Source organism: Candoia aspera, chromosome 3 (genome assembly GCF_035149785.1).
Source record: "Candoia aspera isolate rCanAsp1 chromosome 3, rCanAsp1.hap2, whole genome shotgun sequence".
NCBI lineage: Eukaryota > Metazoa > Chordata > Lepidosauria > Squamata > Boidae > Candoia > Candoia aspera.
Window position 1 is genome coordinate 169,087,139 of NC_086155.1, and position 15,506 is coordinate 169,102,644.

The window sequence follows — 15,506 nt, forward strand, 5'->3', positions numbered from 1 at the left end:
AGAAGTTGAAGGATACTTATCCAATTAAGTTTCATATTTCTGACCTTTTGTTCTGGAGTTTTACCCATGGAATATTACCCAGCAGGAGTAGGGTCAAGTAGATATAAGATTATCAATTACTTATGAGGGCATGATTTTTATATGATCTGGTCCCTTAGGCCAGGCTAGTTTTGCTCAGCAATGGACTGTGTTCAGCTTAAGCAACACCCTTCTGGATCTGAGATTTTTCTGGAATATTAATTTCAGGTGCTTTAGTGACTCTCATCCCATAAATAATAATGCATCTTCATCACTGAAAATGGACATGAAATTATACCACTGTTATAATGCAGATCCTTGCTGTTCGTTAATACAGTTATGACCCTTATAAAAGGCTATGTTACATGTCATCATGCCAGTGGTGTGACATAGAGTTTTCTGTATTAAAGAATATCTACTTACTTTCAAGTGGCACTCTGACTTTATGTGGACAACCCGAAAGACTGCGATGGTGAGGATACAATCCAGTCACATGCCCTGTTCCATCACATCCTGGAATGGGACATTTGGTCTCTCTTTTTTCAGGCCTGGGTACATCTGCGAATAAAACAGAATGGACGGTCTGGCTGGAACACTGTAAAGTATATATATTAAGCTGAGCAGTTTTAAGTAATAGGATAGAAAGCTATTTTCTTTCAAGGTGTTAATAAATGCTGAAATGCTAGACAACATTTAACATTCTACTTTAAATAATGACTTGTTATTTTTTACTAAGACATATGGCATTAGAATTTGCAATGACATTTGTGTCATGTGCCAAAAATGTGGAACTATCTATGAGTGGAAAAATCCAGACTAAAGACTAAAGAACCAGCTATCAGGCTTTGGGAAAGTTAGATCACTGTGAAGGAATTGTACAACCACCCAAAAACATAGAACCTTAACAATGTCTTAGATCTTTATGTTGGAAAATTGTTATCAAGATACTTTATTAAGGAATTTATACAAGGAACTACACATAATCCATATACTAGCATGGCTAAAAGTATACTGCAGAATTTGTTGACAAGCTAAAGCAATAGCTATACAATATTTCATTTGTATGTCATGTGATGCTCCTATTTGTGCAGCAAAAATAATTGTGCAAAATATGCTAATCTCTCCATTAAATACTGTAAAAAGTTCTGTCTGCCTCATATATTGCATTCATTTATTCCACAATAAATGGACCTTTCTTACTTCTGAAAAAGGATAGTTAGCATAATGACCATATACACATTTGTATTTTGAAAGTAAGTAGTATAATGTTTAATTTTAACATTATTTATTTCTGCTATACAATAACATGATTTTTAACAAAAACAATTATTTTTGTTATTTAGGATATACATCTCTCTTTCTCTCTCTGCAAAAGGGACACAGAAAACTGAAACAGCATTATCATTTGACTTTTTTTTTTAAATTTTATGCAGGCAGATTAAAAACAAGACTCTCTGGATGTATCTGCCCCATCCTTAGAAAGATGTAACTTCTAAAGTCTTAAATAGAGTTGTATGTATTTTTCTTCAAAATAAGCAAACTCCACTGAATTCAATACAAGTTACTTTCAGGAGTCACCTTTACATCTTCAATAAAATGGCAGTCTGAAATCAAATGAGAAGTGTTCTTCTACAGATGCATATCATTAAAAAGGACTGTGGCCATTAAGTAGGTATAGTTGGAGAACAGATGATCAGTTTATCAAAATGAAACAATTTATAGTATCTTCTATATTAGTTGGTTGCATATTTGGCATACATACAGTACATTTTAATATCTTTAACCACCACCACCACCCCACCAAAAAATCTGCTTGCTTCCATGTTATTTTCAAATTACAATGGTAAGGCAAATGGTTTGCGAATACATGCATTTATAATGAAACAATCAGTAAGTATACAGTTATGGCTTCCTGTCCTATTTTTTTCCATACAGTTAATTTAATGGCTATTATTTAAGTTTTCTCCATAATGTGCCCTTCACAACATATTACTGAAGAAGCCCATGGCCTCTCTCAAGAATTCCACCTTTGGTAGCTCTCCAGTCAAAATTAAATGAATCCAGTGAAGAGGTTCCATCTCAAAACTCTTGCTGAATTCTACTAGGTACCAGATTCCCAACATCTTGTATTTTACATACTACCATCATGGACTTTTGACTTTAGGGATGTTTCCTGTTATCATACATTGATATATTCCAGTAAGATATGATAGATCTATGTTGACTTGATGGAATGCTCTAATGATGCCATTTCAGGCACTGTATGACATTACTGGGACCCTGACCACATAGATTGCTCAGGTTCGATGAATGTGGATTCTCTATCTCATGTTCTGAGTGAACAAGGCCTATGCTACTATCACAAGAAAACATGAGAATAGACTTGGAACATATCACTTAGTAGAAATAAAGAGAAGTAACAATAGCATATTGCTCCATTAGATAAAAGCCAGAAGGGCTGATAAGAGTTTGCAAAGAAACTGTCCTTTAATATAGCCTGCATATCTGGGAACTCACACATTTTATAGTCTTCTTTAATACAATAGTTTCAGATAGAATATAATGAATAGATACAATATATAGTACAGTTCAATGTAAAAGTACATTCATTAATTTACTTGTTATTTTCCTCCTAAAGATCTTCCATTGATCAAACAATTCAACATTAATAACGCAAGTAGTTCATCAAGACTTACTTATTGAAAATTATGGCAGTGATGATTCTAAAATAACAGTATAAGAACACTTCGAAATTCATCGTATCTGTGAATGACTCAGCTCTTACTAGAAACTTATCATTTAACAAACCCAGTAAAAATATGCAATGATATGTGTTATACACAGACATGATTTAGTTACACATATCTATGTGGTATGGTAATATTTCCTCTAAAAAAAGTTTTTAATTTTTTAAGATCTAATTTTACACCAGAAATACACACTCACAGATGTGTTTTCTTTACTATGTACTGTGTATACACAATAATTAGATGTTTGCAAGAAGAGGATTATTGTATCATTGTAAACAAGTGATATGGATGTAAGCCACTGGTTGTTGATATGATGAGATGAAATCTTTCATATATGGAAGTCATATGTAAATAGTGTGAATAACAATTCAAACAGTACTGTCCAACACACCCAGAGGGGCAGTGCGGCGCAGGGAGAGGAAGCAGAACTTTCTCTCAGACATGTTGATGAAGCCCTGGAGAAAATCCCTTCCCATTCATCTGTTTAATTTTTGCTATAGCCAGTGGGAGAGAAAAGGAATGAAATTCCTTATCTGAAATCTTATATCATATTAAACATGGGTGAAAAACCCAGTGGAATGCTTAAAAAGCCAACATACTAGCTAAAATGCAAAACACTGCTGCTCTGGGATCAGGGAATGGGGATCAGGATTAACAACTATTTAACTGAATGTGCAATCCACTGCGAACAAAGAAAGTGGACTTACGCTTGTGGTTATAGACTGGTCTACCACCAAGGTCAACTATTTTGGCTTGTCTTCTTTCACTTGCAAGGTGCTCCAGTAGGAACCTGTCCAATTCTTTGTAAGTGCTATGAAAGACATGACCCTGCTCTGCCTGAAGAGCTATAGCTTGTTCCAGCAAATTTAAGTTCTGTTTTGTTTTGTCCAAGTCATATGACTGTTCTGTATTTTCTGATAGACATTCATCTTCTTCACTATCTGGGAATGGATTCTGAATTCTATTGCTGCAAGTGTCAACATGTGAGTCCTGTGATTCTTGCAGCTCTGATCTCAAACTACAAAAAGTTTCAGAATTGTCAACATCTCTTTCTTCAGCTTTGACTCCTGGTGTTTTTAGGACCTCTTGCTGATTACATCCTATAACATATGTTTTATTTAAGGGCAGTTTTATACTTATCTCTTCAGAAAAATTTGAAGAACTATCCCATTCATTGTCCAGAATTTCAGAGCTACTTTCATTATCTTCAGAGGAACAGTACTGTGAGTGTGGAACACTAATTCTGTCCTTTCTTACTGAAGAATTAATTCCATAACATACAGCAATGTTCTTTTTCTCTGTTTTGGGGGGCTGGTTGTCACTATCACTTAGTTTATCATTCTCTAGGGAATTTGGTGCATCTTTTGCTATTTTTTCAAAGTCAATTAAAGTGTTGGTCATTACATCCTGGCAGTTAGTGAAACTGTCCTTCTTTTGATGATCATTCTCTTGCATATTGAAATACGAGATACTTTTTGCTGATGTTAAAGTGGTGTCTTCTAGATAGAGAGAAAAAGAGAAGACAGAGTTAAAGTACTTCTGTTTTAGCCACAATCCACAAATCTATTAATTATAAATTAATCTACCTATATCAGTGAGATCCTGGGAAATTCTATCTTTGTGGTTGCTAAGAATTAACACCAACTTGATGGCACAAAATCAATCAGTCGGTATCAGTGATAATCCTCCAAGATCAAGTATTCTGGTTTATACCTTTTCAGGTTTCTTTTATGATTAGTATAAAATCATATTGAGCAAAACACTCCTTTAAAGAAATAAACAGAAAGTAGACCAAATGACCAAACCATGATGTGAATCTATGATAAAATTATGTGATTGGTCTACTAATATAAAACCATTATAGTAATGTGAAGTGTGATTTCAATTGTAACTATCATACAACTGCTTAATATGTTAAGGTAGGTAGGTAGGTAGGTAGGTAGATTAAGAAATATATCTATATTTCTTCTTTATTTAAAGATTATCAGAAAGAGACTTGCTTTGTATGCAACACTATGTAAAAATATATTTATACATGGCTTACAAAGCTCATAGAAAGATGATCCATAGATATAAAGTAAAACTAGGGGCAACTTTACAAGTGAACTCAAAATGAAATCATTGAAGTATGGTGTGCTAAATTAGTTACTATCAATGTGAACATGGTTATGCTAAGCAGTGGGAAAAGTACCTCTCTTACTATGGGTGTATTTACTTTTTGGTTTGAAGCAATATTGCTTGGAAAAATGTCACACAAATGTAGTACAGGAACTTGCAGTTGAGACTTTTCTCACATTGATGAAAACATTTTTTTTTTCTTAATCTTCTTTGACAATGTTAGTTCTTCCCCATTGATTATATTTCCAACTGATTATATTTTAAAAAGGTGATGTGTTGGATTCCCTAAAGAATTTCAATATAAACATGTCTTGTATTGAGAAGCACTTCTTCTTTGAGATTACATGACAAAACAATTGGTAGTAGCTACAAGAAAAAGAAACTCAAATACCAAAAGACAATAAATCCTTTGTGTTTCATCTATTTTTTTTTCTAAACATTTTTTTTCCTGACAAGGACACTCCAAAATATATCTCCATCATCTTCCTTTCTGGTAATTATCTGCCTAAAATCAACACTGGTCTGCCAGGATCAAGTAAATATTACCATAGTAACTAAAAGCATTTTTGGATGAAGGGAAGAATTTAGCCACAACACTAGCCCCTTCAATAATGCTGATTATAGGGTGCATTCTTTTGTTGGGATGTATTCAACATAAACTGGAACGTTTTGCATTTTACTTCCTAGAAGAGAAAAAAAATGAGATAAACAAGTGCATAATAAAAAATAAGACAGACTGGATCTTTGCAGAATCCATGTCAAACCAACTCTGGGTTTAAATATTAAATTAAATATCATCCAGAAATGCAAATCAAGTTTTGTCTCAGCAACAGTGAGCTATTAAGAGAAAGTATAAAGGGTTATCATAATTTCAAAGTATTATCAACTACTGAAAACAAATAAAAAGCATTTTCGGTGAATATGTCCAATTCATTGAACTATTCTCTCAAGCCACTTAACTACCCACATGTGTACAATAATGATTTATAGACATTATACCTAATTATGCATATTTGGGCTATGGTGGAGTGCCTAACAAAAGCTCTAGAAAGCAACAATTACCTCTGTTGCTTAGCTACATAGTTTAAAATATTCCTATTAAGTGCAGATTATTGTGAAAGGGGGGAGGAGGATAGAAGTGCACATGTGCCTCTACAATGCATTTCACTTTATAGCTGCCAAACTGTTAGCATGTTGGGTCATTTCCAGTTTACATAATTGTTTGGTTCAACTGTTTGTTATACATTAAAAGAAAAATATTTATTAATTGTTTCTTACACATTTTCTTCCAGAAACCGGGCCCCATACCAAAAGATGGGGCCCTTTTTGAACTATTTCTCAGGCATTTGTTGTTGCTGCTGCTGTTATTGTTGCCGTTATTGCCTGACTTGGAAACTCCAGAGCAACTTTATTTGTAGATGTTTTACCCTGATGGGATAGAAGGAGCTAAAAGCAAACAATCAAGAGCAGCAGGCAAGGTAACAAATATCCAAAGACTTATTAATGGATGGTATAATCAAGTACAGACAAATAAAGTCTGAATAAGGTTCATAATTTCCCTCTTTTTCTCCATTTAAAATAATCAAATTATAATAAATAGAGAAAAATGGTTACCGAAACTGTATTAAATGTTGTACATTTTAGCACGAAATATTCCAAAAGTCAAACTAACCTTCATGAGTCAATAGTACAGAAATGTTCTCCTATGGAGCTACTTTCTTTGTAGAGAGATGTATGAATTGCAGTTTCTGTCATTTGAAACCAATCTGAGGTTATTCAGAAAGGATCATAACTACTCTAATAGCTATTCAGAAATAGGAAGCCGGTATATGATTTATTCTAGCAAGACACTCGTCTTCTCCTATAGAAGGAGGAAGTATGTCACTAATAATCACCAGAATTTATGACTGAGGGGCTTAGACAACATGAAACTTGCTAGATACCAATATGATATCACCTTTTGGTCTACAAATGCCCATTACATTCATGAGACTTATGTAAGGCAGTCTCCTAGCATTGGCATTGCTTAAATCTGTTTCTAGAATGGACTCTGAACCATATCCAAAGATGATTTATCCAGATGGGCAAATACAGTCATCAGTAAGTTCTGAGCATGAACACATGCATTCACACCCACACACTCCTGTAAACAGGCAGAATAACATTATGACTTGACCATCAATAGTCAGATAAAAGCTCTACGTGAAGTACTACTGTATGAATTAAAGGGAACTGAATGATACCCCTTGCATCATTCCAATTTTATTTGAGAATGGGATGCCAGCTTATTTCATGGAATCTCCTCAGTACATCCAAAAAATCTGCCTGCACAGGATTTTTTTTATTATTATTATTCGAACTTCTATTACCGCTCACCTCCCCCAAGAAAGGGGTACTCTGGGCAGTTTACAATAAAACAGGATCACTGTTATGTAGAACTAGCATGAGTGTAAATTACCTCCCTTCAGACCTGTGCTAGGTGCCTGAAAAGATGAGTCAGTCAGATGAAATGTTAGTGACAGAGCCAGAAGAAAAGTTGATTAATCCTATAAATGTTAGCCTACATATAGAATGATAATGACTTCAGAGAAGCCTTCTCACTTATGAACTGATGCAATTCTTCATTCTAAGGCTCACAGAGAATTCTGGAACTGAGGCCAAAAGGTCTGCCAATGGCTACACCTCTGTTCTGCCATGAATATGCCTCTTCAGACAGATCAGTATGGTAGAATCACATAGGAGAAAGAGTTATTTGCCTGTTCCTGAGGTCTTGATCTTGATAGTATACTAGGATGTTCATGACACCTAATTCAGATACTGTCTATTATTCAAATCCAAGGAGAACTTTAAGGTCCAAACCATATTTGAAGACAATAGTATGTGTGTGGTGGGGGGGGGGGGGACAGAAGTTTAATCCATGTAAGACAGAGATGATCAGTTAAAAGATAGATCAGAGGAAAAAAAACCAGTGTGTCTTACTTTTACAGTTTGGACTTATTCTTGGAATCTGCCATGACCCTTGATATGCAGTTGTCAGTAATGACCCTGAATGAGTCTAAAGTTTGCTGGCCAGTCCTACACTACTCATATAATATAGGTTTTAGACTGTTATGTCAGACTTAGCCAGGAGTACATGTGCCTTATGTACATCTTATCTGAATTCTGTATGGGGTGACCTCTGAAGAGTGTTTCAGAAATCCAATACCATTTGGGTTTAGAATACTATAGCTAGACTATTAACTTGTGCCAGTGAGGGAGGGCATGTAATTAAATTTACGGAATGTTCAGAGACAAGCAGACAAATGAATACCTTTTCTCCTTCCTCTCTAGATATGTATTTGATAACAATGGAAATATCCTGGACTTTTCAAAATTCATATTTTATTTCAGTTGTAGGGACTGGGTAGATCCCCCACCCATTTTTCTTAACAAGCTCTCTGCAAATAGGTGAACTACATGTGCAACATTTTTTTCTGATTTCAATACAGAAACATATCTTTAATTCCATGCATATTCAGTTTGTTCTTGAAACAAGTTTATTCCACAATGTTTACTCCAGGAACAGAACTTGTGCTTCAGCCTTCTGTTCTTTGCTTTGAATTCCCCCACATAAATCATAACCGCTAAAGTATAAATTTAATAAATGAAATGAACCATGAAACAAACTACTGTATCTTCCCCCCCTTTTTCTGTATTTAGTAGTATGCATAAACCTATGCCTTTCTCTCTCTCTCTCTCTTTTTCTTAATGGAGTGCTAATACAACTATATTATATTATTATTATTATTTCTATCTACCTATCTATCTAACTATCATCAACTCAAGTCAGAGAACATACCTTATACTCCTGCCTCCTATTTTCCACAACAACAACCCTGTGAGGTTGTTAGACTGAAAGCAGAAAACATGCTTTGTTTTGAACTTGGAATGCAACACTTTTACACAAACTGTTCTGTTGTTTAAGTTGGAAGTGTTCTGATAGAACAAACTAAAAATGACTTGAGGGTTCCATGTAATAATGAAATAAAACTCAAAGCATATTTGAGTGTTCCAGAAATTTGAAACTAATCCATGTTCCCATTTTTCCCCCAGCATTATAAAATTAGATGGGACAGCAATCCATGGTGACTGCTACCAGCCATCCAACCTATACAAAATTTGGCCAAATGTATGTTTTTTTTAAATATCCAAATAGGTAACAGTTTTTTCTTAGCAAGGTCAAACAACAATTTCAGCATTTCTTTTGGTAGCCTGCCTGCTTAACTCTAACCCAAGGCCAGTTAAAAAAAAAAAAAAAAGTGTTTGTTGGACTTGAATGCAAAAAAAAAAAAAAAGAGAGGGGATGCTGATGCTTAACACTTTCAATAAAACAAAAAATACTGAAAGACACAAATGCATGCATATAGGGCATATAGTGCACATATGCACCAAAGTTCAGCAAACAACATAACCAACATCCAGATATTACTTTTTTAAATGCACACTAAAAGCTCAACATCAGCAGGAGACATGAGCATGCATGAGCACATATAAACGCACAAATTCAAGGCAACATAATTTTAGCAGTTTTCCCATTTTGTAACTTACAATTTCAGTCATATTAGCAACATTTATTTATGCAGGCGGGCAGGCAGGCAGCAAAAACAGAACCTAGAGTGGTTCTTCAGGCATGCAGTAACTGCTATTTGTACCAGGCACCCCACCCACCATTTCATCCCATTCAGTAAGCCAATAGTACCATGGGTATGACCCATAACTCCTGCTCTACTGGCTGGGCTGGGATATTTATTTTTAAACAACAACCTAATCACAAACAAGTAGAGTCTAGAACATTCCACACTGGTATTTGCAACCCTCAGCATGTTTTGCTTAGAGCACCAAACACTTGGAATGGCTGTTTTCAGCTCAGAATGGTTCTAGTTTAGAACATTTTGAACACCCTAATCCTAAACCTGATCCATTTCTAAATTTATCATTATCACCATCACCATCATACCATCCTTCCTCCACATGTCAGGTCAATTGGACTAATATGAATGACTGGTCCAAGGTCACCTAGTGAGCTTTTATGCTGAAGATGGACTTAAATCTGGCTATGTCGCCAATTCTCTTATATCCTAAGAACCATACCACATTGGCTTCCTGATATAATCCAGATCATTCTATCAGTTTCCACCTGATAGATTTGCCTAGTGACAGGATTTCATTTCTGTTCTTTGGGAAGTGTTAGGTTTAGATTAAGTTAGAGTCCATGCTTCTTCATACCTGTTTGAAGGACATTACTATTGTCCTGAAGGTGTGTCTTGCCCTCATTCTCTCCTTTGCCTTCCACACTGGGATTGTAGTGACGAGGCTTCATTAACAGAGATTTCCTTTTATTGACTGGAACTTCCAAAATCTGCTCTTCAGCTTTTCTCTTCTTAGCCATGGAGCTTTTGTAGGCACTGCATTTATACAAAAGCTTTTAATAATGGAAGAAAGCAACATGAAAGACATTGCACAAGAGAATATATTATAACTAAAGTTGTAAACTAATGGGTCGAGTACAAGCGTGTGCATGAATTTCCATGGACATATGTGTGCATGCTTAGTTTAATGGATGGAACTAAAGATGAAGAATCTTTTCAGAATGTTTTATTTTCTAATGCAACCAAAAGTCTACAAAAGCATAATATATATGTTTTAAGAAAAAATAATATTAAACCATCTTTAATCCTGAATAGAACATATGTTGATATAATCTCAGCTCTTGACTAGATTATATCTGTCCAGGAGCAGATAAGGAGAGATCAGTAATGATTTGCTAATCCCTAGAAAGAGCTAATATGAAAATTATGCTTCCAGCTGAATGCATCAAATTTCTTTGTTTTACTCAGATGAGTAGAATTGAAATATAACAGTTTGAATGGTTTGTTCTTTTCCTCATATGTGAGAATCAATGTACTAAGGTTTAGAAATGGACAAAGAGTTGAAATGATAGAGCTTCATAGCAAAGATACATTTGGACTCTGATCTAAATCAGAAGATAGAACCAATTGTCCACTCAGCACACATCTGGAATGCAAGATACTGCTGTAGCATTCCTGAGCTGTATTCCATACCTGTAAGGCATGATGTCTTACTGTCATGGTTAGGAAACCACTCTAAACAGTTGTCCAAAGTTTGTTTCCTTTCCTGTAGTTTTCAGTCACTGGGTTCTAACACTGCCCCGTAGAGAAGAAATTAACACACAGACACATACTCACTCACTATTCCATCTTATATTTGACATTCTCTAAGACATTTAAAGATCAGTGTAACAATCTACTTAACCTCCTCTTCTTTGCTCAATATGCTCAGTTCTTGCAATTTGTTTTTCATAGGCTCGGGTTTCTAGGGTTCTGACTATCCTTTTCTAGACCTGTTCTGATCTATATTATGGCTATACACATCAGATCTCAAGAGAATTGTTTTGGGGACTAAATAGATTTATTCTGCATATTCAATTATAATATGCTACAGAGTCCCTTCTCTGTCTTTATAATGTAGAAATACACAACCTGAGGCCACAGAGTCACAAGCTGCTATGAAAGATTTGGAAGTAACCCCCACAACTCTTTCAAAACTTAACAGCAATATGCAGGAAGTAAACATGGGAATTGAATTGAATTGAATTTTATTCAGTTTAAATGAAAATGAAACCACATGTATCTTGGTCTCATTTGCTTCTTTATTTTGGCCTCACTTTCTGTATTGTGGTAACGACACTCCATCCAAAGATCAAATTCAGTCAGCAACTTCCAAAAAGAGTTAGATGCATTTCTCATCTAATGAAGCATAAGGGGGTGTTCCCCAGGACTGATTTTTTTAAAAAAACATATGTACTACATTTTACAAAAGTGTAACAATCTTTTATTATATGTTAACAAAATTGAATGGCTGAAAATGAGTATCTGTCAGTCTATGAGGCCATTAAAAGATTTGGAAAAAAAATATTCAAATTTGATTTACATGTTCTTTGAAAAGCCCAGTGTGACCTGCTGAAAATTCTACATTTACTCTGTTAAAAAAAAGAAGCAGCAAGATTCATTATCTGTTGTTCTTTCTCAGTTATGCAATATGAATAATAGCATTATATCTGTCACAGATGAAAAATTGCATTTATGGATCAGTGTAATCCACTCATTGGTTGCTGGGCCCCAACTCCCCTAGGGAGTATCACAATTCTACCTGATACCACTGGTTGTTAGATTTTGCAGTTGGCTCATTGATCTAGCAGAAAGATTTGCAAAAATCCCTGTCTCTAGACAGCTCCCTGTTGGTTACACATATTATAAGGCTCAACAGCATAAATTCATCTTTAACTTAGTACATTAAACTGGCTCCAGTTTGGATTGTTTTGGATGGTGACATATGACTAACTTAAGCTTTTTACTTTTTTTTTTAAATCCAAGTTGGCAAGGCTTCTTCTTGGCAACCCATCATTACAAATATGAAGGACAAGGAAACAAATGTGAAGATCTTCACTGCGGCAAAAGTTAAAGCACAACCAATATGCATCTTAAATTGTAAATTCTTTTGGTCTGTCACAATGCTGCACAAAGCAAGAAACCAAAATAATGGATACATTCCAGTCCCTCTATTTAAAATTACTATGGTTTATGTGGCATATTTATCTGCCACGGCAAAGTAAATACCACAAAATTGTAATGATGTTTTCAGTGTACATCATTCTAGGAGTACATAGCATACATGTGAAGAATTGTAACTGGGTGTATTGGAATAATTAAAATTGTGCATCAAGTTGTTTTTTTTTCCCTTCATGTAACTTTAATTTTTTTTTCCCAATTAGGCTCTGCTAGTTAGATTAGGAATTAAAAAAAAGCTTTTTTCAGCTTGCATATGCAGACTGTATGCATATACAACAAATATATTATTTTCAATGGAAAGTAAAAGAGAAATATTCACTGCATTTATAATTCATGATCTCATGGTTTTTAATCCTTTATTCTACTGTTATTATAATAACATAAAAATCTGTTGGGCTCCCATTTATGCATCCATGTGGCTGCCCATGAACGTTGATATTAGATCTATTTATGAAAGCTTGAACATGTTAGTTCCTACTCATGTTAATTTTCTTATGAATAGAAGGATCTCTACAATCCAAAGGAAAATAGACTAGTTTTATATTGTCATTTATGCTAGGCATGACTGCAAGAACTTGGAAATAATTACTTTTTGTTCTCTTTGATCTACTTTCTTGCTTATCCAGATTAATATTCCACGGGCAAAACTATAGCTATCTCATACTGATGACTGGTGGGCAGCAGGTGGTGATGGAAGAATTATATGACTATTAATTTCAAATTCCTCTCTGCTGGATGGTACCAGGAGTCCACCTTGGTAAGGATGTGACAGTGTTCTATATAGTATTCTAAATTATCTTTTTTCCTAAACTGGTGGAAAAGATTGAATGTGTTTTTGATAACTAACTGAAACCTTTAAGATGTCCTTTATTTTTTTTAATTGATATAAAGATAATAACAAAGGTAAAGAAGTTGGAAATGTTTCACAATACAGTAATAGATAAGAAATTTGCATGCATGTTTGTTTGTGTGGGTGTTAATCATGTGGCACATCCAACTGTGTCAGTCAAATAATGAAATCACTCTGTAGGTGGGAAGGAGTGCCGAATAGCCCAGAAGTAAGGAAGACAAGAATTTCTACCAATGGGAAAACACACATTCTCCAAGCTCTATACGGCCTGCAGCATTTCTAATTGTAAACTGGCTTCAAAGTGGTTCCTTTTGCAATGTAGGTGAGCTGAAAAGTAAATTGGCTCAGTTCTTCAGTGGGAATAATGGTATGAGATCACAGGTTTATAGGAATGGTGTAAATACTACAGGTGGATTTGCTTCTTGTATATTTATCTAGAATTCAACCCTTGAGATTTCCATTTTGCTTCCATTTTCTGACCTTTCCTTTCCCACCTCCTGTTTCTTCCATTCTTTTTGATTTCGTATGCAATCTTATTCCTTCAAATTAGTTTGATCCTAATCTGTCAGTTTAAATCTGAAGCTGTGGTTTCCAACTGCAACTGGATTAAATACTTTTGGGTCTTGCTTTCATATAACCCAGTTATCAATATGTGATTCCTCACCTAGCATATGACAAACATGTATTTAATCTTTCTACTTTGAAGTGGGAAGTCATTTATGTTCCTACTGTCATTTGATCATTTCCTACCAAGAACACACAAAAAATGGGAAACCAACCATATGTATTCATACTTTTCAAAGAAAGATGGCTGTTTCAGCTGTTCTTGTAACTCTTATTTGCATTCCTGTAGTAATTAATAACATAATGAGAATAAAGTCTAAGTCTATACATATACAAAAAGAATGAAAGAATTTTTAATCAATACTTTGCTTATTTAAAAAATGTTGCAGTATATTCTGTTAGTACCAAACATGTCATATAATATATTTATTATGATGCCAAATTTTCTGATTGTAATGTACTCTTTCTACAAAATCTGCCATAGTGTTGCCTTCTACTAGGGAATTAATTAATTAACTTCAATAAAGAGATCTTACCTTGGGTATCTCCCTTTGTCTATGAGGTTTAGTGACGTATATCCATACCTCCTGCATAGCAGAGGAAACTTTGTCCAAATTGATCCATAGCAAAACTGTCTTTTCCCAGAGCTTGGAATATACATCAAAACTATTTTACTACAATTTATTTTCAGATTTTTTATGCTTTTTCTGAATCTCCCCCAAGCTCTCCATAAAAGGACATGCCAGACAGGTGGGGACAGGACAAGGAGGAGGAGGAGGAAGAAGAAGAAGTTAAGCTTTGCAGTTAATAGCTGAAGCTATTTCAGGGAATGGCTTGAACTGTGCTATCTCACATCACTGCTTTTTAAGAGTGTCAAGAATTTGAAGTTGTATCAGAAGTTGTTTTCAATCGTCTTTACAAAGTCAAGCCTATGCCAGTCTGATTGATACAATGCTAAAAGGCCTTCATAAGCTGAACTGATTAATTTCTAGCTCAGCTAGAAGGTTTGTATGTTGTCTTTTACCATGTCCTGATGTAATGGAATGTGGGAATGACCTTGGGAGACAGGGCAATGAGACACAGCCAAGGGAACAGTCAGATAAAAGGCAGTTTAGCCTGCAGAAGGAATGTGTGCAGGGCAAGAGGCTCAGAAGGGACCCTCCCTAGTTTCTTGGACTGTAAAGGGGATGGGGAGAGATAAGTACTTTCAGACTTGCAAGATTCTGTTAATGTAATCTTACAATAAAGTAGAATTAGCTCATCTGGGCATGTTTCCTGTCTGGTCCACCTTGTAAGGCTGGTTTGTTTTGTTTTGACTTGCTATGCTGCTGGAATCCAACCACTGTGGTTTGTAAACTGTTCAGGACTTAACACAAAGTGCAAATCCAGCCTTCATAACTTATTAAATAAAAGAGTAAATAACAATTTTGTGTTATATAGGTAGTCCTCGGTCAACAATAGTAATTGGATGCGGAATTTCCATCGCTAAGTGATGCAGTCATAAAGTGAAACATCATGTAACCACATACTTAGTGATGGCAATCCTGGCAGTCCCCATTTCCATCATTCAGTGAGGAA

The 15,506-nt window shown here is 35.0% G+C and overlaps 1 protein-coding gene across 1 annotated transcript in view; it reads right to left on the bottom strand.

Moving 5' to 3' along the window:
- Nucleotides 1–10,329, bottom strand: part of ST18 (ST18 C2H2C-type zinc finger transcription factor) — a 59,421-nt gene extending 49,092 nt beyond the window's left edge. The window contains exons 1-3 of the mRNA XM_063299274.1: nt 10,152–10,329; nt 3,476–4,267; nt 442–576 (exon numbers count right to left, since the gene is read on the bottom strand). Coding sequence (XP_063155344.1) covers nt 442–576; nt 3,476–4,267; nt 10,152–10,314 — 1,090 coding nt within the window. The 5' untranslated portion in view covers nt 10,315–10,329. The remainder of the gene's footprint in view (nt 1–441; nt 577–3,475; nt 4,268–10,151) is intronic.
- Nucleotides 10,330–15,506: the final 5,177 nt, after the last annotated feature.